Raw genomic sequence first — 23,893 nt, 5'->3', positions numbered from 1 at the left:
CGATTGCCACCCAAGACAATCGATGCACTCCTTCAGTCATAGCTTGGCTTGGGAGGGTGAGGGAATATTGTTTTTCGTGTTTGAGAATTTGAGGGGGGCAGGGATGGGAGGGTGGCGTTTGGTTTCGGGCTCTGTAGGGTGGGGGGGGAGTATGAGTGGGTGGGGTTGAGTATTTTTTTGAGTGGGGTTAGCAGGAGGGGGAAAGGTTGGGATTTTAAGGATTTGAAGGAAGGTTGCGCGAAACTTATTTCCAGCGAAATCCAAAGATGGGGTTTTGTGGAAGGAAAACCATACCCATTATCAGAGATCCTTGGCACTGAGTGATGGCGCATTCAAGCTGGCCTCTATGATATTGGGTGTGGAGTTCAAATTCCAGGTCGCCCGTGAAAAGGGACCTCCCAAAACCTCTGCCGGTTTTACCAGCCTGAATCTTGTCGAAAATGGCCACAAAGGCATCCGCCGCTTTGATTGGGACAAAGATAAAGGATTTCTTCGGGCCAGATCTGGTGGGGATGCAAATGACTTCGTCAATCTTCTCACTCATTCGACTGAGTGAAACGGTTGCGTTTCCATTTTTGAAATCGAAATCAGAATTGTCTTCTTACCTTATCCTTCATCTGGACGTTCGGCTGACAACGGTTTGCCAACTCGGGTCTTCTTCATCCGCTGCTTGCTGGTGCTGCCTAGGCTACTGCTGCTGCTTCTCCGTGGGTGCATGATCTCCTCCCGAAGAAGTGGGCCAGAAAGGAGGGGGGGAATTCCCAATGCCCCTCGTGGGGGGAGGAAGCACAGTCTTCCACGTGGGTCCATCATTCATGTTGTAGTTTTAAAATGAATTTGAGTTAATTTGTTGTTTATGAGATTCTAACTTGTTGTTTAAGAGATTCAGTTCTGATTTAATTTTTAAGAAAATCAAGAATTCCAGTTCTAATAAACTTCTACGAGAGAATCTTATAAGGAAGACACCTAAAACCCTGTTGCATTTCCTGGATAAATGTCTTACTTTTTACAATTATTATTTTTTTTTTTAAATGATGCTGAATTTTATTAAGAGAGCTCAGACAAGCAGATTACACGAGGGGAAGCCTTCCCAAACACTGAGAGATTGCTGGGAGGTTCCGAATTTTGCCAATTTATCAGCCTAAGAATTGGCTGATCTAGGAACGAGGTTCCAATTACAATGAATGGATGACACAATGTCAACAATGTCAACAATGTCAACAATGTCAACAATACAATCAGTAATTGGCCAATGGCGCCAAGGAGGGGAGCTTTCTTTTAAACACCAGCTGATGACAGTATTTGAATCGCCTTCAATAATCAGCTTGCCATGGAGCTGCTCTTTAAAGATTTGGAGGCTGAACAGAAGTGCACTCACTTCAATAGTATTTGAATCAGCAATATCCACCGGCCCTGTATAGGATAGAATAGGGTCTCCACTGCTGTCTCTAAAAACACCACCAGCTCTAGCTGGCCCAAGACAACCTAAAGCACTGCCATCAAAATTGAGTTTGATGCAGTCGTAAGAGGGAGGATCCCAGTTAGCCATAACCAGATTCCTACGGGGGCCCGCCATGTGCGCTATCAAACCCCAATTTTCTCGAAGGGAGACGCCCGATAGAGAAGCAAACTCCTTCCTAGAATGTAGCCAGCTCGAGATAAGGCTCACTGCTTGAGAAGCTACATTATCTGGGTTGCTAGCCTTGGAGTTGAATCTCTAGTTATTTCGCTCTAGCCATATACACCATGGGACATGTGCAAGGCATGCCAAGAGAATTATTTTGCCCAGCTTAGGAAGGTGTATCCCCATAACCATCTCAAAGGTGCCAAAAAGGTCCTGATGTAGCCCCATTTGAAGACTAATCTTCTGAAATATCTTCATCTAGACTTGCCATGAAAAGTCGCAATGTAAGAGAACATGCTAGATTGTCTCATCACACACACCACAAAGAGGACAAGTACAATCGAAGGTGGTGTAACCTCTTTTCTGGAGGTTGTCAGAGGTGAGGATCTGTTCCTTGATGGCCGTCCACACGAAGAATTTGATTTTATTAAGTGCTGAGAGCTTCCATGCCAGGTTTGCCTTGTGCTCATGCATGTTGTAATCTTGTTTTCTAATGTGAGAGTAGGCGGATGTAACCGTGAATCGGCCATTAATGTTGGGCTTCTATGTCAGTTTATCAACTGCATGCACACGAATAGTCGTGTTGTTGAGTCTGGAGAGGAGAGAGCAAAAAGCAGTAGTTTCCTCATCATTTAATCCCCGGCGAAACGTAAGACTCCATGAGCGATCTCTCCAAGAATCAGCTACTGAGCAAGAGAGGTCCCTCACCACTCTAGAGAGCCCCGAGAAATCCTCGGAGAGGGGACGGGGGCCACACCATTCATTCGACCAAAAGAGGAGGGTTCTTCCATTGCCTGTGTGAAAGGAAGTTGCATCTCTGAATATTGGGAGGAGTTTTTGAATTGATTTCCATATCGGGGATAGGAGCCGAGTAGCGCCATCCTCCCTCCACCAGGCACCCGAAGGTTGAAGATAGAACCTGACCATATCACCCCATAGGCTGTTATGCTTGATGTTGAAGTTCCAGATCCATTTGAGCAAAAGGGCATTGTTCATCTCCTTCGTAGGCCGAATGCCTAAACCACCCCGATTTCGAGGCATGCAAATATCCTTCCAACTCACCAAATGGTATCAGAAGGTGTCCTCTGATCCTCTCTAGAGAAAACGTCGACGGATGACGTCAATCCTGTTGCAATCCTTTTTACAATTATTATTAGTTTTCTATTCTTTTCCTCAGTGGATTTTATCGTCATGAATTGTAATCCCATCTAAGGTTAGATCCCAAATCTATAGTAAATGTATCTTTAAATTGTTTGCTATAGTTCCAAGTGCAAATTCAGGTTTTTTTTTTTTTTTAATAGCGAGAATTTCATTAAGAGTTATAATGGAAGTGCAAATTCAGTTTCATTGTTTTTAAACCAGACTTATTCCTAGTTACAAGAGTAGTTCCATTTTTACATGATTATTCTCTTCTAACCATCATTTCAGGCAGAAAAATGTACCTTGGAAGCTTGTTGAAATAAAAAGCTGGTCTGTTCCATGCCACTTATCTATTTCAAGAAGAAAATCAACATAAAAATTTTGTACATGAAATAAGTTAGAAACAGTAAACAAAGACATGAAAAGATACAAATTGATTGTCTTGATCAGAGGAAAGATTGTTTAAGAAATTTGAAGCTTACCAGGTTTATGTCAGTAAAGGCAATAGTACCCAATTTAGTAATTCCAAACACACTATTATTTTCTTCAGAAGTCAATCGATAGTTTGCAGAAGGTAAGAACCAACCATCTATACGAGCAAAGTCAAGAAGACCAAGCCGTTGAAATAACAGGGATGCTCCTTTCCGTATAGATTCTATTACATCAGTTGGGAAACGTGGAGGTGTGTGGTAAGTAACCTGCAAAGGAGTAGATTTTAGAAAACAATGTTGACAGTTTTGTCACCATAAATACATCAGACAACAACTCAAAAAAGAAGAAAAAAATACACGTGGCTAGAAAGACAATGTACACAATTTGTCCCTTGGCAATGCATATCCATGCTAACATTAAGGCAATATAAGTAACCTTGCTCAGAAATACCTGCTGCGTTGGAAGATATTTTCTTCGGTAGTTGAAAATCTCATCCTCCTTGCTGTCATTACTGTCACTTAATTGCATCTCTACCTGGTCATTGAATAGTTCAGATGCATACTAAAAAGATTTCTGGAAGATCATCATTGTCTATTTGAATATCAAGAGTTTTCGGAGACAAATCATCAAGTTTATGTCAATATGTACTAATTTCACTGTTCTTACCTCAAACGGAAAAATAAAACAGTGAAGAGCTTTGTTGGCATATTTAATCACATAAATTTTTTTTTGACTTAAAATAACTCTTGAGTTAAGTAGAATGGGGACTTAGGTTCCACTTTTCCAGTCATTGGGAAAGCTGTGGTAGTACAACTTTATGTTTATATTGATAAATAAAATAATGTAAAAACAAAGGTAGACTACTTTACATGCGTGATTAAAAACTGACACCCTGGCTGAAAACCTTCTAAAAACAGTCCAGAAACCCCTACTTTAAACAAGAGAAATTCCTAGATTAAAGAGGGACCAATTAATAGAGTGAAATTACTTAGATTCCCCTGACATCATAGTATCTAATACTCCCCCTTAAGCTAGAGCATATATATATAACAATGTGAATTTTGCAGGAGGAATATCTGAGAGATATTAGGCTTTATAGACCCCTCTCTCCTTATTTATAACTTAAAAATAATGAAAATTACATCCATATCCTTGAAACGCATAAACCCTAGGAATCTACTTTCTATGAGAAAACACTTTCCTAGAAAATTATAGATGTTGAGAGATAGTAAGAGTAAGGGGGTAATTCTGTAATTAAAGTAAGTGCTTCAGTTAAGCACAAGTGAGGGATCTTTTATTCTCTATTTTATTATAAGTGTTTGAGAGCATTTTTGTCCATTGAATTGTACTTAAGTGAGATTAGGTCATGATTGGAACTGATTTTTGTTGGAAGATGGGCCCAAGCCCACACGACCAAGGAAGCCCCACATATCCAAGAGTGTTGGAAGATGGGCCCAAACCCACACGACTAAAGAAGGCCCACACATCTAAGAGTGTTGGAAGATGGGCCCAAGCCCATAAGATATGGACCCACCATGATCACACGAGCTGGTGGCACCCACCATGATCACACGAGGTAGTCTTACACAATAAGAAGTCTAACAGAGCCACAATTATTAAGGAAGCAGGTCTCACAGAAGAGTTTCAGTTTAAAGGTGGTTTAGTCATGTTAGTCTTCTATTTATATTGGGTTATTTAATTATGCTAGGACTTATCTTTAAGTGTTAAGAGTTTGGGCGTAATTGGGACAAAGGTAGTTTAATTGTAATTGGACTTTACTACTTTCCTATATTATAAAAAGAGGTTCATGTACTCTGATTATAATAAGTCACTGAAGTATCTATCCTTTCCATAAATTCAACAATTTTCATGACTGGAATGAAAGACTGGAAGCTTTTTTCATCTTCTCTCTATTGATTCTCTTCAAGCTTGATTTTTAACTGCATTACATGGTATCAGAGCTCTAATTGATCCTTCCAACTGTTGTTATTCCATCTTTTCTTCTTCCTTCTTTCTCCTTTTTCACTCCTATTTGGTTTGTGACTGAGAGAATTGTGTTTGTTTCTCTGCCGCAGATCCAGGTTAACTCATGGTGGTGTTTGTACCTTAAGTCAATGATCTAACGGCCTTCAAAGTCTCTTAGGAAATTGATACTGTCTGTCTGCCCTCCATATGCAGTTCTCGTAGGCTTAAAAGGGTGTGAATAATCTGCATACTGTTTCTTATTATGTCAAGGTAAGTGCATAGACTCCCTGGTGAACCTGTAGCCCTATTTTTGCATATTGTGTTGTTTATTATTGTAGCTAAGTTGGTGGCCAGGTCTGCACTAATTAGTACAGACTAGATTTTAGGTTAACTATTCATCAATTGACCAACTTCTTTGTCTGTTGTTGTATGTGCTGAATTTCACTCCAGCTGTCTAGAAATATTGCTGCTTGTGTTAAAACTGTGGCTGAAACTACTGACATGAAGCCTCTAAAAGTGGATGAGAAAGCAATAACATTACTGAAATCACGTCCATCAAATTAAACAGGAAGAACTATGTCGTTTGGGCTCAAGCTGTTCATATTTTCCTTGGTTTTAATGGAAAATTAAAGTTTTTTTACAACCCCTCATCCAAAAACTGAAGAGTAGGAGTGAGATAATTACACATTTATGGCTTAATAAGTAGTATGGAATCCAATATTGTGAACCAGGTGAGCTATAATAAAACAACTAAAGTAATCTGGGATACTTTAGAGAAAAGGTCTCTCAGGCAAGAAATACTCCAGGATTTTTTATTTATAGATTAAATTGTTTACTAAAAAGAAGGGTGATAAATCACTAGTTCATGCAATTGGTGATGTGAGTAGTTTATGGCAGGAAGTACATTATTATCACCAGATTGTTCTTGATGAACAGGATCTGGAAAAAGAAAGAGAAACCCTCAAAAGTGATTTTACATAACACCCTTGGGCCTGAGTATGATTCACAGCTCCCAACTTCAGGCAGCAGCACTTCTCCCTCATTTGAAGAAACTTGACCTGCCCTATTGAGAGGAGAATCAGCTGTGATCCATCCCTCTGAAGTAACTCCAAAAGGAGATACTTCTGCTGCATCAAACCCTAGTACATTTCACAAAACATGGAATCGGGGGTATTTTGGTCATTTTACGCTTACACTAATGTCTGCTATTTGTCAAGAAGTGTCATAGGGTAGTCTTCTATAAGTCTGATATTTTCTAGTTTGTTTTTTAACTTGGTATTGCAATATAATAGCTGCCACATGTACTAAGGCATTATTGTCCTTTCTTATTGTTTTCACTTAAGAGATATGAAAGCGAATTTGGGTCAACTCCAACCCCTAATGACAGTTGGTCTATCAAAACAGCTTTCTCCACTCTCTCTTCTCTCTTTCTTCTTTCTTCCTCTCTTTCTTATCCAATTATACCATTTCACATGGTATCAGAACCTTAAAGTTCAAGCTAGGAAAGTCTCACAATTCTCCATCTTCTCTTTTCAAGGCAGCGATTTCTACTACGAGGATTTCTACAAATTTGTTATGTTGAGTGCTTAAAGATCCGATCTTCCCTATTTTCTCATGGCACGACCTCCTGGTTGATTGCTTGTTCTACCTATTGAGCAGTAATTATGCATTTGTGCCCCGAGAGGGTTTTCTACTACCTTTTCTCTGGTCGAGAGTAGACCTGTGCCTACACAGACTTATCTTGAGTCCATATATTGCCCACATAGTATAGTAATTTGGACGTATTGGCTATTTTTGGGTTTTATATTGGTTCAGATTGCGGCAGAAGTATTGAGTGAGGTTTCTAGGATTTCTAGTATATGCCCTAGGTCAGATTTCTGGTTGTGGGGCCCACCTAGTATTTTTGCAGGTTGTATCCATAGGGATAGATTGGATTGGTTCATTGTTATTTAGACATTGTGCTTGTTTACTGCTTGTCATCCTATTAAGTTGTGGTGAGAATGGCTGATTCTAGAGAAGTTATTACTCCAACTAAACCTTCTGACGGTTAAGAAAGTAAAGATTTCCGCTCTATTCAGATTACCGCAATTAAAGTAAATGGAAAAAATTATTTGAACTGGTTTAGATCTATCCCAGTGTCCTTGAAAGCCAAGAGAAAAGCTAACCACCTTAATTGTTATCCTCTTGACCCTATAACTAAGGACTGGGAGGGAGAAAACGATCAAATAAAGATTTGTCTTGTTAACAATATGCAACCCAAGTTTAGTGACTAGGTTATGAGTTGTTAAACTTTTAAGGCAATGTGGACTACACTTGAATCTATTATATCTTTTTTGTTTTAAATGAGAATCTATTATATCTTGAGAGAGTAATCTATTCAAAGTCAATGATTTGTATACCAAATATTTCAGCATGTAAGAGGGTGATCGTTCTCAGACATCTTGCAAGAGATTAGTGCATTTCACCCCATTATCACAAATGCATATGAGATCCACAAAGAAAAGAATCATATTCAAGTGGCTTGCTTCCTAGATGGACTTAGGCCGGAGTATGATACACTTTGGGCTCAATTGTTGCACAATGATGATGTGACCACACTAGACAAGATTTTTAATTGTGTTATTCGAGCAAAAGGTGCAATGACTCTCCTAAAGATGAGAAGGACACTAAAACAACTGAAGCTACAACTGTTAATCTTAATTCTATCCCCACTAGGTCTGAAACTACTAGAGGCCACGGAGGGGGTGGACAAGGTTGTGATAGAGATAATGTAGCACGTGGACATGGATGTAGGTGAGATGAGATGATGTCATCTACTGGGACACAAGAAGAGATCCAAATATTACTTCAACAACTGGGTCAAATGACTTCCACATCATAAGATATCTCCTCTTCCACTGCAAATTTCACTATGGTAAACTTAGGTATGACTGCATTGAATGTGTTCCATTGTCCCTCATAGGTTATCGATTATGGAACACCCACTCATATGTCAGGTATGCCCACCTTGTTTTCATCTATATCTCCTACACACTCTTATAAAATTGTAACCTCGGTGCATGGGTCCACTTCACAAGTTCGCGGTGAGGATATTGTCCAAACCATACCACACATGTCCTTGTCATTTGTTTTGCTTGTTCCAAAATTCTTAGTGAACCTTACGTACTTTTACTACGTCTTTGAATTGCTCAGTAACCTACTTGTGTTTTACAAGATTTTCAAACGAAGAGGATGAACCAAATGTGAGAAAGGTGGCTCTACATTGTAGATGATGTGTACATTATAAAAGCGGTGACACTTTCAAAAAAACATAATTCACCATATTTGTGGCACTTGTGCTTGGGACATCCATCACCAACTAAGCTACAAGTTAGAAGTTGGGTCCAAGGCCCATCCCAAAATGACTAGCCAAGTTGGGAACCCTCTTTCCCAATTAATAAACCCAAGATCTTTCCACTCATATTTTCTATGTGGGATAATTCTTTCCAAAATTGTCCCTCACATGTGAACCCTTTTTACTGGCTCCTACTGCACGTGGATAATCTGGGGTGCCTAAGCATCTACTCTGATACCATGTTAGGAGTTGGGTCCAAGGCTTATCCCAAAATGATTAGCCAAGTTAGAAAACCTTTTTTTCCCAACTAATAAACTCAAGATTTTTCTACTCATTCTTCTGTATAAGACAATTCTTTCCAACACTAAGTCAATCATTTCTTTCTTTGTCTTTTGATCTCTCAATCGAATGTGAATCATGTCAACTACGGAAGCACCATAGCTAGTTTTTCAGCAAGTCATAGTCAAAGTTCTAGTCTTGGTCAATTAGTTCATTTTGATGAATGGGGCAATGCTAGGTGTTGAGCGTCTTTAGTTTTAAGTATTTTGTATCCTTTATAAATGATTTTAGCGAAGTTACTTGGGTGTATCTCTTTCGGGATAAATCAGACGTCTTCGATGTATTTATAAAAGATTTAATGAAATTAAAAATCAATTTGGTGCTTGCATTTGCATCTTTCTTATAGATAGTAGTCTTGAGTTTCTTATTCAAAAGTTGACCTCTTTTAGTGGATTGCATGGGATCATTCATCAAACTTGATGTGTATACACCCTTTAACAAAATGGGGTTGCTATAAGGAAAAAAAAGGCACTTACTTGAGGTAGTAGACACATTTTCTGTTCAAATGCATGTTCCCAAGTCCTGCTAGGGAGATACAGTCTTAACCTCATGTTTATTTGATTAACCATACACCATCATTTGTTCTCTAGAGAACTATTCCACTACAAGTGTCCATATGGCCTTTTTGAAGACCAACTAGGTGACTACTTCACTAAAGCCTTGACTAAGAAAGAATATGATGTCCTTTTTAGCAAGATAGAGTTGTTTGATATATATATGCTCCAGCTTGAGGTAGAGTGTTGAAATACATAAGTGTCCTCCATAGGAGTTTTTTTGTAATTGTGTATAGTTCATTACTTAAGTCAGTAGTGCGCCAAGAATTGCTTTTGCCTCTAGGGAGAATTTTTAACTCGTAAACTATGTTGCTTACGTGAAAGTGGGCATCGGAAGTACTACAGTTAGTTTGAAACATTTTTATGAATTTTGATACATCAAAGCAAGACATCTATTTTGTTGGACGCAGTTTATAGCCTGTTTAGTTTGTAATCCATTTGTGTTATTCATGTCTTAGGAATGTTGTTTATTTGTATACACTTGAACATGAGGTGGAGTGTCAGTGGGAATAATTTCTTATAGATAAATCTCAGGGAGAGTCTTGTAGCTATCAATAAGCAAAAGGCCTCTTAACTTCAATTAGTCATTCCGGGATGACCATATGGACCCAACTTTGACAGTTTGAATCCTAAAGAGTCATATTTTTCAATAAAAAAGTTCCACAAAAAAAAGGAAAAAAGATGTTCTGAGCGTGTTAGAAAAGAGTACTTAAGAGAAGTGAAGAAAGGCACCAAACTCAGAAGCTTGAACTTGAAGAGTTGAGAGGCCCTTAGAGGCCCAACAACGTTCCTACACTAGGTTGTGGATTACTCTAGGACTACTTTTAACCACAAGTTTTAAAAACCATGAGATAGTTTGCATCTTCCCTAAATTTGTTGATAGACTTCTGTTTCATGTTTAGAAAAATGGATATTCATAAATTTAGGCACAAGAACATGAACTAGACCATAAAAAAGATCAGGGAACAAATGAAATTTGCACCCACCTCAGTTGGAAGGAGAACTACAGGATTGCACTCAGAACCAGAGCCAACATCAAGAACAATTGCAGTAAATTCACTCCCTCCATCGAGGAAAATTTCAACAAGGACTTTATCATCAATACCCTGTTAAGGATGAAAATTAAGAATCAAAATGAAACGTTCAAACCATTTAAAAAAAAATGAAACGTTCAAACAAGAGCTAATCCCCTTATTAAGTTAATTGAAGCCAAGATACCTCAGAAATTATATCATTTGCTTTCTTGATTGAATCTTCAACTCCATAGGCAACAATTACCCCAATACTTGATCCAGCCCTTGCTGGTTTTACCTAAAATGTGATTATAATTATGACAGCAACAATCACAAGAACATCATTAGTAAAATAATATCAGGATTTTAAAATTGTTGAAGAAGATAAGCAACTGGTTTTCTCATAATATCAGACATACCACGACTTTTCCTGACTGACTGTCTAAGTGATTCCTCGAGAACCACTCTGATAGCAAGCAATTGTCCATGTTATTTTCCTATTCCATCAGCCAGACTTATTAAACCAAATAGTTTGACATCTAGAATGAAGCCTTAAAATTCATTATCTGAAAGCCCGGAAAAAATTACCTGTTGAACATAATCAGAGCAGTCAACTATGAGAATTTCATCAAAATAGGCAATCTTGTTAAACTTTCTAAACCAAAAAAAAGGTAACTCCGGAGTAAGAACACCAGTGGCTGGTAGATAATTTGCAAGATTGATGGACCTAGTTCTATTTCTTATATTTTTCAGCAGACAACTGGTTAAAGCTCTAAGCATGAAAGCATCATGCCCAGCGTACATGTCTGGCCTAATATAATTGTTATAATGGCCATTCTGCTCAGAAAGTGTATTTATTAGAAGTTTCTATCAAATTTTTATGTATCGGTAAGCATTTCTGACAAAGTCTATTCTCTAAGCTTGAGACTGGTCCCTGGGCCCCTCTTGTTTATGAAACTCAAAATAGTATACACCATCCTCGGAGCAATTTCAATTAATTTTTATGGGGCCAAAAGTATTCCTATTTTTGTGGATTACAAAGTGCTTGGTAACCAAAAAATTAGTTGGGAAAGGAGTATTTCTAAAGCCTACATAGATTAGAGACATTAGCCCCTTAAACTGCATATGGCAATATAGATTTCAATGTACAAAAGCACAAATAATTGGACAATAAATTATGCAGAACATGAACATTGAAATGTCATATGAACACTTTGAGCCAAACCATGAACAAGTAAAATCTTCATATTGGTTTTATAATGTCCAGCATATTGTGAACTTCATCCCACTGTAGATTAATACCAATAAGAAGAAGAAGAAAAAAATCAGATATGTTAAAATATCAGTTCAGGGATATTTTAGTCATTTCCTATATTATGTTTTTATCTTATATCATGTATGTTAGATAGACAATATTTTCATATGCCTATGGTTCAATTTTCATTCAATTTAGAAATGTACATTAGGAGATACATAAGTTTATGAATCAAGGGGCATTTTTGTCCTTTTTGTAAGTTTCACTTAAACCCTGAAATAAAAGAGGGAAGGATGTGCTGCACGTACTTCAATGCAGCCTTGATTACTCTTCTCCTCTCTTGTTTCTCTCATTCTCTCCCCAAATCTCATATTATTCATGGTACCAGGGCAGTAACGTACATCTTGGGCAGATTTCTTCCAATTTTGTGGCTCTTCTTTTAATCTTCTCAGATTTCTAGAATGTTGGGGTAAAAATATCATTTTTCCCTTTTTCTGCCTGCCATAACCTCTTGGTTGGTGATTACTACTTCTAATAGAATGATTATTTGGATTTAGAGTCATTCAATGATTTCAATTTGAAGAATTACTTCAATCCTGTGTACGTCATACTCAACCTTGCCTACGTCATCAACCCAGATGCCTGCATCATCCTAATTTCGTGCAATTGGATTAGTTCTTCTTCAATTTGTGGTCTTAGTTGCTGAGTTTGAGTACTATGCATTGCTAATTGACTACATTGACTATAGGTCTGCTCTAATTGACTCAATTATGGGGCCCACTTGACTACACAGGCAAACAAATTTAGGGAAAGTGATTCTATTTGATTGTTGATGCATTATTACTATTAAATTGTGGTTGTTTTATAGTATTGAATGACTGAATCCAGCACACAAGTTGTTGTCCAAGGACCACTGAGAGCTCAGATGGGAAATTCTCTCATCCTATTCAGATAATTATGATCCAATTGAAAGGATAAAATTATGTGAATTTGTCAAGATCAGTTTTGATGTATTTGAGGGCTAGAAGGATGGCCAAATACATAATAGATGATCCCCTTGTACCTATTATTGAAGATTGGGTAGCAAAAGACAATTTAGTGATGATCTGGTTGGTTAACAATATGGAGTCATGATTCAATGACCAGATTTTGAGTTGTAGTACCGTTAAAGCAATGTGGATAACCTTGACATCTATTTTATCTCAAAAAAGTAATTTGTCTTGAAAATATAAATTGTATGTAAGACATTTAATTATGAAGCGTGGAAGTAAATCAGTTATAGATTACTTCATTAAGATGAGAGGGGTACTACAAGAATTTAGTACATTTCATCCATTTATTGTGAATGTCAAGGACATTCGTAAGAAGGATAAGAAGGAGAACCAGATTTAGGTAACCCTGTTTCTAGATAATTTGGCTTCTGAGTATGATATCATTCGAGCTAGTTGTTGGCCAATGAGGATGTGACCACCCCAGGACATGCTTTTAATGGAGTTCTTCGGGATGAAGACGCAATAGTGAATAAAAATAACTCAGGTGGAAATCTCTCATATGCAGTTGTTCTTAACCTCTAGTCTTCTATCGGTAAACCTAATGGTCAGTTTTGTGGTGGTAATAATAGAAGTAGAGGTCACTCCTTCTCTACCTGTGGTCGTGATCAGAATGATAGGGGATATTGGAAATGCATTCACTGTGGTAGGTCAAACCATATTTTTGAAAAAATATTGGGGACGGTACTATTCCCACTACCCCACAAATGTCCTTAGACTCAATTTTGTCCGTTCCCAACTTTCTAGTCAATCTTTTGTCTGTGAGGCTTATTACTAAATCCTTAAATTGTTCAGTAAAATTTTATCTTACTTCCTATGTTTTCTAGGAGTTGTAGACGAAGAGGACGATTGGTTCCGGACATGAGAAGGGAGAGCTCTATATGCTAGATGATGTATTTGTTTCTCGAGTTGTAGCACATATTACTATAGATTCTTCCTACTTCTGGCATCTACACAAGATATCCATCACCAGTTAAGCTACGTCAATTTTTTCCTTCTTTGCCAGCAGATATTTCATTTGATTACGAGTTTTGTCACCTGGGAAAGCATCATTGATCCAGTTTCCCAGTTAGTTCTAGTCATACACCAAATTGTTTGAATTAGTCCATTTTGACATATGGGGTCCATGTCGGATTCCTAGTCCATTCGGTTTCAAGTATTTTGTGCCGTTTGTTGATGATTTCAATAGAGTAACTTGGGTGTATCTCCTATGGGAGAAATCCAAAGTATTTGATGTATTCCTGAATTTTATTAGTCAAATAAAGAATTAATTTGGTGTTTGTGTTCATGTGCTTCATATTGTTAATGGATTGGTATATCTTAATCATAAGGTTTCAATGTTTTGTACTTCACATGGTATTACCCATTACATTAGATATCTTGTCCCTATACCCCTCAACAAAATAGGGTGGTTAAACGTAAAAACAAACATCTTTTTGAGGTTACTCGGACACTATTAAAACACATAAACATTCCTAAGTCATTTTGGGAGGGATGCAATTTTGACTTCTTGTTTCTTAATTAATCGCATGTCTTCCTCTGTTTTGAAGGTCAAGTTCCTCTCCAAGTTTTAAAACTGAATTGTAAACTATTTGACGTTGTTCCTCGTGTTTTTGGTTGTACTTGTTTTGCCAAACTTTAGTTGATCAATTTTCACCTCAATTTGTCAAATATATCTTTCTAGGCTCCTCTTGTCGAAAAAAAGGGTACAAATGTTATGATCCTATTCGACGGAAGACATGTATCAACTAATGTGACTTTCTTTTAGCATACTCCATATTTTGCATCATCTAGTGAGCTTTCTGTTTCTTTTGTGTCTTCTTCAAACAGTCTAGTTCCTGTCACTACTTTGGATGTACCAACTTCATTAGGTTCTTCTCCGCCTCTTCATGTCTACAACCGCCATCCTTGTGCTCTTGCAGTGCTTCCAGCAAATACACCTATAGAGCTCTCTTCTCGTCATCAGTCATCTTCCTCTTTGCCTGTATCCCCCTTATATCGGATTTGGACTTGCCTATTAGTCAATGGAAAGGTAAACGGTCTCGTGCTTCTCATCCGATCTCAAAATCTGTCTCTTGAATTTTTTCCCCCGTCCTTTAAATCCTTTCCTATGTCCTTGTCTACTTCTACTATACCTCATTCAGTGCAAGATGTTTTGTGTTCACCAAAATGAAAATGATCTATAGATGATGAAATGAGTGCTTTGATGTCTCAGGGAACTTGGCGTCTATGTGATCTACTGACAAGGGCAGCTATTGTGGGGTGTCATTGGGTTTATACCATAAAATATAATGTTGATGGCTCTATTAAATAACACAAGGCACGACTGGTGGCAAAGGGATATACACAGACCTTCGGTGTTGATGTGTTTGAGACATTCTCCCTTGTGGCCCGACTTAATTCAATACGTATCATAGTCTTTGTAGCAATTAATAGAGGTTGGCCTCTCTTTCAACTTGATGTAAAAAATGCCTCCCTGTATGATGATTTACAAGAGAAAGTTTATATGTAGTAACCTCCTGAGTATGTTGGTCAGGGGGACACAGGGAAGAAATGTAAGCAACAAAATGACCATTTATGCACTTAAACAAAGTCCAAGGACATGGTTTGAGAAGTTTAGCACTATAGTAACACAATTTCGGTTCTACAAGAACCATTGCATGAGCACTACAATATTCATGAGCACAAGGCGAATCTGGCTTGGAAACTCTCAGCGCCAAGCAAAATTAAATTTTTCGTGTGGTTGGCCATCAAAGAACAGATTCTTACTTCAGACAACCTTCATCGAAGAGGCTTCACCGCCCCCGATCTTTCTTGTCCCCTTTGCGGTGAGAGCGAAGAGACAGTCCAGCATGTCCTCTTACACCATGGATTTTCATGGCAAGTTTGGATGAAGATGTTTCAGAAAATTGAGCTCCAAGTGGGGCTACATCAGGACCTCTTTGGCACCTTTGAGATGGTTTGAGGGACTCTCCTTCTTCGGCTAGGCAAATTAATACTATCGGCCTGTCTTGTGCATGTTCCATGGTGCATTTGGCTCGAGTGGAACAACCGGAGATTCAACACCAATGCTAGCACCCCAGACAATACGGCTTCTCATGTCATTGGCCTCATCTCGAGCTGGCTTCATACAAGGAAGGATTTTGCCACTCTATCGGGGGTTTCCTTTCTGGAAAATTGGAATTTGATTGCTCATATGTCTGGCCCCAGCAGAACTACGAGTATGGCCATATGGGATCCTCTCCCTTGCGACTGGATTAAGCTGAATTTTGATGGTAGTGCTATTGGATGTCCTGGGCCGGCTGGAGCAGGTGGTGTGTTCATAGGTCACAATGGAGACCCTATTCTTTCTTATGCTGGTCCGGTGGGCATTGCCGATTCTAATACTGCTGAAGTTAGTGCTCTGTTGTTCGGCCTCCACATCTTCAGGGATCGATTGCATGACAAGTTAATCATTGAAGGTGACTCGAAGACAGTTATTAGTTGGTGTTCCAAAGACAGCTTCCCCCCTTGGCGCCACTGGCCCATCACTGATAGTATTGTTGACATTGTATCTTCTACTCATTGTAATTGGAATCTCATTCCTAGATCAGCCAACTCTTTGGCTGATACATTGGCAAAATTCGGAACTTCCCAGCAATCTCTCATTGTTTGGGAAAGCTTCCCTCCTTTGTAAATTGCTATTTTGAGCTTTTCTCTTAATAAAAATCAGCATCATTTCAAAAAAAAAAAAAAAAAGAACCGTTGCAATCATTCTATGTTCATACTCAAGAAGAAGACTGATGTGGTTATTTTGGTGGTCTATGTAGATGATATAATACTATCTAAGGATGATCTTGAAGGCATTGCAAAAGTTACACAGTATTTGGTAACACATTTTCAAACAAAAGATTTGGGCTCCTTCAAGTACTTCATTGACATTGAAGTTGCTCATAGCAAACGAGGTATTGTTCTCTCTTAGAGAAAATATATATTAGATATGCTCCAAGAATATAATTTGTTAGGTGCTAAACCAGTAGACACTCCCATGGAAGTCAACCATAATCTTCATATCACACAACATCCTACTCCCAAGGACAGAACTCAATACTGACGCTTGATAGGTAAATTGATTTATGCTACAGTTATCAGGCCAAATATATCCTTTGTTGTGAGAGTTGCGAGCTAGTTCATGGAAAATCCTCAGAAAGTGCACTTAGAAGCTGCCAAGGGGATTTTAAAGTATAGAAAGGGTGCAACTGGAAAAGGTCTATTGTATACTTTGAATGGAAAGATTGATGTACTTGGATATTCTCATGCAGATTATCCTAAGTGTAAGATGTATAGATGGTCTACATCAATCTACTGTTGTTTTGTTGGAGGTATCCTGGTAAGCTAAAAAAGTAAGAAACATACAATTGTGGCTAAGTCTAGTGCAAAGGCTGAATATCGAGCAATAGCTCACACAAGTAATGAGCTTATGTGGATTAAGTCTGTTCTTCTTGAATTTGGTTTCCATTTACTAGATCCTATGGTTATGAAGTGTGATAATCAGGTTGTAATCTTCATTAAAAGCAACCCTGTGTTCCACGAGAGAACTAAACATATAGAGGTTGATTGTCATTTTATTAGAGATGAAGTTATGCAAGGAAAGGCGGTAACTCCATATATCAAATCTTCAGACTAGTTGGGAGATATGTTTACCAAGCCTTTGGGAAGACATGAACATGTTGCCTTTTGTAACAAGCTGGGGTTGCTTGATATCTACTCTCTAGCTTAAGGGGGAGTGTTAAAATATCAGTTTAGGGTTATTTTAGTCATTTCCTATATTATGTTTTTATCTTCTATTATGTCTGCTAGATAGACAATATTTTCATATATCTATGGTTCAATTTTCATTCAATTTAGAGACGTATTTTAGGAGATATGTAAGTTTATGTATCAAGGGGCATTTTTGTCCTTTTTTAAGTTTCACTTAAACCCTGAAATAAAAGCAGGAAGGACATGCTTTTCAGGAACACACTTCAACGCAGCCTTGTTTGCTCTCTCCTTGCTTGTTTCTCTTATTTTCTCCCCCAAATCTCATATTTTTCAAGATATACATAAATTACGTTACTGGCTCACCTGTAGCAAGAAACTTGGCACCGTTACAAATCCTTGTTTTCTAAGCTCCACAGAAGCATCATACTGCCAATATTTTAAGAAAAAAAGATAGATTCAGATGACAAAGCAACTACACTGATGCAAATTCACACATGTCGAGATACTGGATATCATCAACCATATCCTACTAGCAAGAAAGCTAATGAGAGTATTAGTTCATTCCATTTTCTGTACCAAAGGTTGCCATTACACTAATTGGAATAGGAATATTTCCCAAAAAAGTGCAAATCAATTCATGTGTCCTTTTCAAAACAAGAATAGAACAATGACTTCAAAAAAGAGTCTTACAAGCATACAAACGGCATAAAGAACTTTTAGACAGCTCAGTGTAAAAATCTGTGGTTGCTTGAAAGATAAAAAATTCAAAGATAATGATATTGCTAACTATAAAAACTGCAATCTTTGTTGCATACCCAAGCTATAAATTTGAGGATCGAATGAGTAAAAAGCCCCCACGCAAGCCTATTTAAGCATTTCTTGACAAATATGACTGGTCTTACCTTATCAAAGGCTTGTTGGCATTCCTTTGATCTTGTACCAACAAATGGAACATTTGCTTTTTCCAACAGTTCCTAGAACCAGATCAAAGCAGAGAAAAGCATACACTATCAAAATTTCACTTGATCAATTAGTTTCATTATCAAAATTTCACACAAATTTAAACATTTAGTTTCTTTATCAAAAAATTTGCACAAATTTGTTCAATTTTTTTGTGAAAACCCATCGTAGAGACAAACCTGGATACCACCATCTTCTCCAAATCGACCATGAATCACAGGGAAAACTATATCCACAGAGGTAGCAAGGTGCTCTACAAATTCAGATAAAGATTCGAATCCTTGGGCAAGGCTGCAGAGTGATGTAAACAGTATGAAGCATTTAAAACATATCCATCTAAACAAATTAAATTCATAAGTAGGTTACTGACCTTTCCAGTTTAAAATCAAAATCAGCAGGTGTGTTCGAATATAGCTGCAAAATTGGAGGGAAAACAAAAACTAAGTGGTGCAAACATTTATATGACATGCCCAAAATATATAATGATTCAAAAGGTTATCAACTGCTAGAGACAATGTGTAAGTTGTTTTTGAGTTTTATTTGTGGTTTCAAATTATCTGGGTTTGAAACATGAGGCACAAACAGATCACACTTCCCATAATCAGTCTTACCAACAAGAAGTGAGATAAAAAAATCCTCTGATGTTTACATGAAGAAGGATCAAAACTACTCAAAAGAATAGCTCAATCTGTTTTCATTCTTAAGCAAGAATTCTGTCATACTGTGTTTGGATTAGATATAATTTTTCCAAATGAAGAAATCATTTCAATAGGTGTATAAGTTGGTCTGTTCTATGTCAGAGATATCAGACAGAACAATTCTTAAACATAATTTCAGGAACTAGTTCTCATCAAATAAAATAATTTGAAACTTCTATAACCCAATTTAGACTAGCATGAATGAATAGTTTATTCTTAGCTGTGTGGATGAAAAGATGGGATAGTTCTTATACCTGGGCAGAAGATATTGCATAAGCATTCAGATTGCAATCAATGTAGTAGCAGAAGACATTCAAATCAAATCCCTGGAATATAAATCTGAATATTAGCAATCTGAAGCTGCAAGGCTGCTCCAAAATGATACTAATACACCATATGAAACATAGAACAGAATCAAATGCATCATATCAATCTAGAGCATGGAGAACTGACATCATTTTGGTGATGTCTCTAACCTAGCTGGACGAGAGAGAGCAACTATCCTCTAAATAATTTTAGCTTAGAAAAGAATAGAGGCAAATATTTAGTTTTCTTGAATCGAAATGAAAGAGGGTCAAATGATCAAGCTATCTGGGAAGCAACCTGTATTACTATTTGTAATGAATAACCAATTTATGTTTCTGCAGTTACGGTTTCTCAAATGACTTCAGCCAACTCTTGGGTGGGTGTCTTTTCTTCCATCTTGGAGCTAGTACCTTACCCAAAGACATAAAAACACTTGTTTTTTTGAAAAAAAGGCCAGCCAAGTAAAAATACAGTATTACTCCTCAACAAATATTATGTCAAGAATACAAGCAAGTATATTTTCATGGAAAAACCAACTATTACATGAGATAATTTCTTGGGAGAGTGCAAAAGACTGAATTATTCTTTGGAGAGCACAAAAGAGTAAATTAATAACTTATTCCATAAAATAGCCTCCAGAAATATACGTAATTTTCAGCATTTGCTAATTTAAAATATTTGTGTTGAATTAGTTTTGCTCCAGGTACTGTGAGCTAAAACTATAGAGATTCTATTCTCTATCATTTACAAGGTGAGATATAGGAAAGGAAATCATCTCCCCAAGAAGCAAATGAAAAAGGACAGGGTCTCCATACATTCTCTCCATCTTGGGCCGACAAAGCTTCTCCTTTAGCCTTCTTGCTATTTTTATTTTTCTCTACTCTTCCTTAAGATAATTACCTCTTGAAATTACAAATAGATACAGAAAGCAAGATTAGAGACTCACTTGAAAAATTCAGATATGACAACATGTGTTAGTCAACTTTCATTCAAAATTACTTTTAAATATTAGTAATATTTTATTCCAATTGAATCAGGAGTACCCAAACCAGTAAAACAACGAAGAGTACTGTAAAGAGGTGAAACCATGTTTTTTCCCACGTACCAATTCAACTGAGAACCTCATTCACAAAGCATAACAGAAGCATGCGTTAATAAATAATGCCTTGTTGAAGAAAAGCTTGCTCGCCGCTTTCTTCAATTTGGCTCGTTTCAATGTATGTACATATATAAATATATACATATGTATATACATGGCTGATCCAATACGAAAAGCTATTTGGTGCGAAACGGCTATCTCAGCCGTCCAATCGTGACCGGACGGCTGAGATAGCCGTTGATCATGATTGGATGGCTGAGATAGCATTTCACTTGTTTCACACCAAATGGCTTTTCATATTGGATCAGCTCTTGATGTGTGTGTATATATATATATGTGTGTGTGTGTGTGTGTGTGTGTGTGTACATTTATGTTAGAAAATACATCCGGGGATATTTTGGTCATTTTACCACTTCAGTGGTTAATTTTCTGTATGTAATCTTGTTTTGCGTGTTAAATTATATCAGTGGTTAAATTTTCAAGTACATAGGATGTATAGTTAGGGAGATATAAGGAGATTAAGGGTTATAAGTGTATATTGGCATTTTTGTAATTTGTAACTCAAAACACCTATTTAAGAAGTCTGAGAATTCATGCACAGTTCCCAACGAAGCCTTTCAGGCTTTTCAGAAATTTCTTCTTCTCTTTTTTCCTTTTTCTCTCAATTTTCTCCTCTTCCTTCACCCAAATCTAGATTTTTACATAGTATCAGAGTAGTAGATTATTGCTAGGAGGCATAGAACAATCAGGTTATGACCTGGATTGTCAATAGTATTGATTCTACTCTTAGAAATCAGGTAATGAATTGTGAGACAGCAAAGGCTATGTGGTTGTCTCTAGAATCTTTATATGCACAGGAGAGTAATCTCTCTCGAGTTTATGAGCTGTATACAGACTTTTTTGGGTTGAAAAGAGGAAATTGAATTGTTAAAGAATATTATAGTGTGTTCCATGGCATATGGCAGGAGATCAATGTATATCATCCATTTATTACGAATGAAAATGAGTTGCGAAAACAGAAAAATCAGCTGCTTGTTGCAAAAAATTTGGATGGTTTAGGTGCTGAATTTTATGTTATTAAAGCCCAGGTGTTAGCTTCAGATGAAATACCTATTCTCTCTACCACTTTTAATCGCATTATGAGGGCTGATAAGACTATTGTACCTGGAACAGGTAAAGGAAGTAAGATAATGGGCAGTCATTGCTCTTAATGCTTCCAACACTACATCAGCCCTTAGAGATTCCTCTAGAGGTAGAGGTAGAGGACATGGTGATGGTAAGTCAGAAAGGAAGAGAGTTCATTGTGCATAAATAATCATTATTTTGACAAATGTTGGGTTAAGTTTGGGAAGCCTACATGGGCTAATTCTACAATTCCTGATAGTGGAAGTGGGAGTTTAGATTGTTCTATGTCGGTTACACCGGGTGCTTCAGATGAGATGCAGCAATTGATACAAGAGCCATAGCAGATTGCTCAATGCATAGCCCAAATCTCTATTGCTCCGACCTTAGCATTTGTAGCCCATGCTTCCATCCTAGTTCCTAGTTCTACCAGTGTTTACTCAATTATGGCAGCTTATCATATTCACTCGTCACCATCCTGGGTTCTTGACTTAGGAACCTCTAGACATATGTCAGGTATGTTGTCATTGTTTTCCAATTTAAAAGTGTCTTTGTGTGTCAAACATGTTAGTCTTGCAGATGGTTCTACCTCTCTTGTTCAAAGAGTAGGCATTGTTACTCCTGCTTCCTTTTTGTCTCCTCAGTCAACACTTTTTTTCCCAAGTTTCCTATAAATTTGTTGTCGGTTAGTCAGCTAGATAAGTCAATGAGTTGTTCCCTCACATTTTATCTTACTCATTGTGTTTTTCAGGATCTCGCAATGAGGAAGACGATTGGTTCCACTCATGAGAGAGATGTATTATACTAACTAGAGAGCCATCAACAGAATAGGTATTCAGGCGTTACATACCGCAGATTCTCCTTTACAGTGGTACTTGCGGCTAGATCATCCGTTTGCAGCAAAACTGACTCAAGTCTTTCCAGACTTTTCGTCTAGTTCTTCTTTTCAGTGCAAGTCGTGTCAACAGAGCAAGTATCACAGAAGTTCGTTTCCAATCTCGTCTCATAAAACCAGCAATCTATTTGAGATTGTACACTCAGACATCTGGGGTCCTTGTCTAGTGGCTAGTCAGTTTGGTCATAGGTATTTTATTTTCTTTATCGATAATTTTAGTAGATGTACTTGGATTTACCTTCTTAAGGAAAAATTTGAGGCTTTTGATGTATTCAAGCTTATTTTTAATGAAATAAAAAAATCGTTTTGCTACTTCGTTATATATCTTGCATACTGATAATGGCCTCGAGTTCATGAGTCATAAATTCCAAATTTTTTGTCAAGAACAGGGAATTATTCATCAGACATCACGTGTCTTTACCCCTTAGCAAAATGGCGTAGATGAACATAAAAATTGTCATTTACTGGAGGTAGCTAGGACAATGATGAAACATATGCATGTGCCCAAGCCTTATTGGGGTGATGTTGTTCTTAAAACCTGTTTCTTGGTTAATAGAATGCCTTTGTCTGTATTAGAAGAAAAAAATTCCTATGCAAGTTCTTTTGTCGTCCGTGCTATTTTTGCTATTTCTCCCCACGTGTTTGGATGTCTCTGCTTTGCTCATGTATTTGGGTCTTCCAGGGATAAGTTGTCTCCCCGAGCAGTTAAGTGTGTATTTTTGGGGTACTCTCGCACACAGAAGGGTTACAAATATTTTTGCTCGTCCACTAGAAAAACATTTGTATCTGTTGACGTTACTTTCTTTGAGGATGTACCATTCTTTTCATCTGTGTCTTTACCTTCTGATTTTGTTGTCTCACCTAAAGCGGCACTAGTTATCACTATACCAGTTGATGAGCCTGTTGGACCGTCACAAGTTGTCACTATCGAGAAACCATTACATGTACATAAACGCCGGAAAGAAATATCACCACCGAGTCTCTCACCAAACCATTACTCTACTTTGGCTCAAGATCCTGGAGGTAATTGATCTACATCTTCCTATTGCACGCAGGAAGGGTGTCAGGAAAGGTAAAGGTACGGGGTATCCTTTATCTCAGTATGTGTCTTTTTGCTCCTTATCTGACTCATGTAAAAATTTTGTTTTGTCTATTTCTACCTGCACTATCCCTTCTTCAGTGCAGGAGGCCTTCTCGTCTCCTCATTGGAAGCAAGCTATGGATGTTTTAATAGATCGGGACACTTGGCTACTGTGTGACTACCATTTAGGGCCAAAGTTATTGGCTACTGCTGGGTGTATATTATCAAGTATAATGCAGACGGTTCTATTGAGCGGTATAAAGGTTGGTTGTGAAGGGGTATACTCA

The 23,893-nt window shown here is 37.6% G+C and overlaps 1 protein-coding gene across 3 annotated transcripts in view; it reads right to left on the bottom strand.

Annotated features, from left to right (window-relative positions):
* The window catches only part of LOC137940616 (uncharacterized), a 48,174-nt gene that overhangs the window by 21,124 nt on the left and 3,157 nt on the right, over positions 1 to 23,893 (bottom strand). For 2 of the 3 annotated variants that reach the window (XM_068785772.1, XM_068785775.1), the window contains exons 2-12: positions 19,358 to 19,429; positions 18,776 to 18,819; positions 18,585 to 18,696; positions 18,348 to 18,419; positions 17,809 to 17,871; positions 10,821 to 10,898; positions 10,607 to 10,699; positions 10,375 to 10,494; positions 3,647 to 3,730; positions 3,247 to 3,462; positions 3,067 to 3,114 (exon numbers count right to left, since the gene is read on the bottom strand). In XM_068785772.1, the coding sequence (XP_068641873.1) occupies positions 3,067 to 3,114; positions 3,247 to 3,462; positions 3,647 to 3,730; positions 10,375 to 10,494; positions 10,607 to 10,699; positions 10,821 to 10,898; positions 17,809 to 17,871; positions 18,348 to 18,419; positions 18,585 to 18,696; positions 18,776 to 18,819; positions 19,358 to 19,429 (1,002 nt within the window). The remainder of the gene's footprint in view (positions 1 to 3,066; positions 3,115 to 3,246; positions 3,463 to 3,646; positions 3,731 to 10,374; positions 10,495 to 10,606; positions 10,700 to 10,820; positions 10,899 to 17,808; positions 17,872 to 18,347; positions 18,420 to 18,584; positions 18,697 to 18,775; positions 18,820 to 19,357; positions 19,430 to 23,893) is intronic. The other variant, XM_068785779.1, reaches the window with a different exon arrangement.

This window comes from Aristolochia californica, unplaced genomic scaffold, assembly GCF_029961685.1.
Source record: "Aristolochia californica isolate CCGP_79_NKW_82.1479 unplaced genomic scaffold, dmAriCali1.0.hap1 SCAF_10, whole genome shotgun sequence".
In the NCBI taxonomy this organism is placed as follows: domain Eukaryota; kingdom Viridiplantae; phylum Streptophyta; class Magnoliopsida; order Piperales; family Aristolochiaceae; genus Aristolochia; species Aristolochia californica.
The sequence above is the reverse complement of the archived record's forward strand: the minus strand, read 5'-3'. Positions and strand labels throughout refer to the sequence as shown.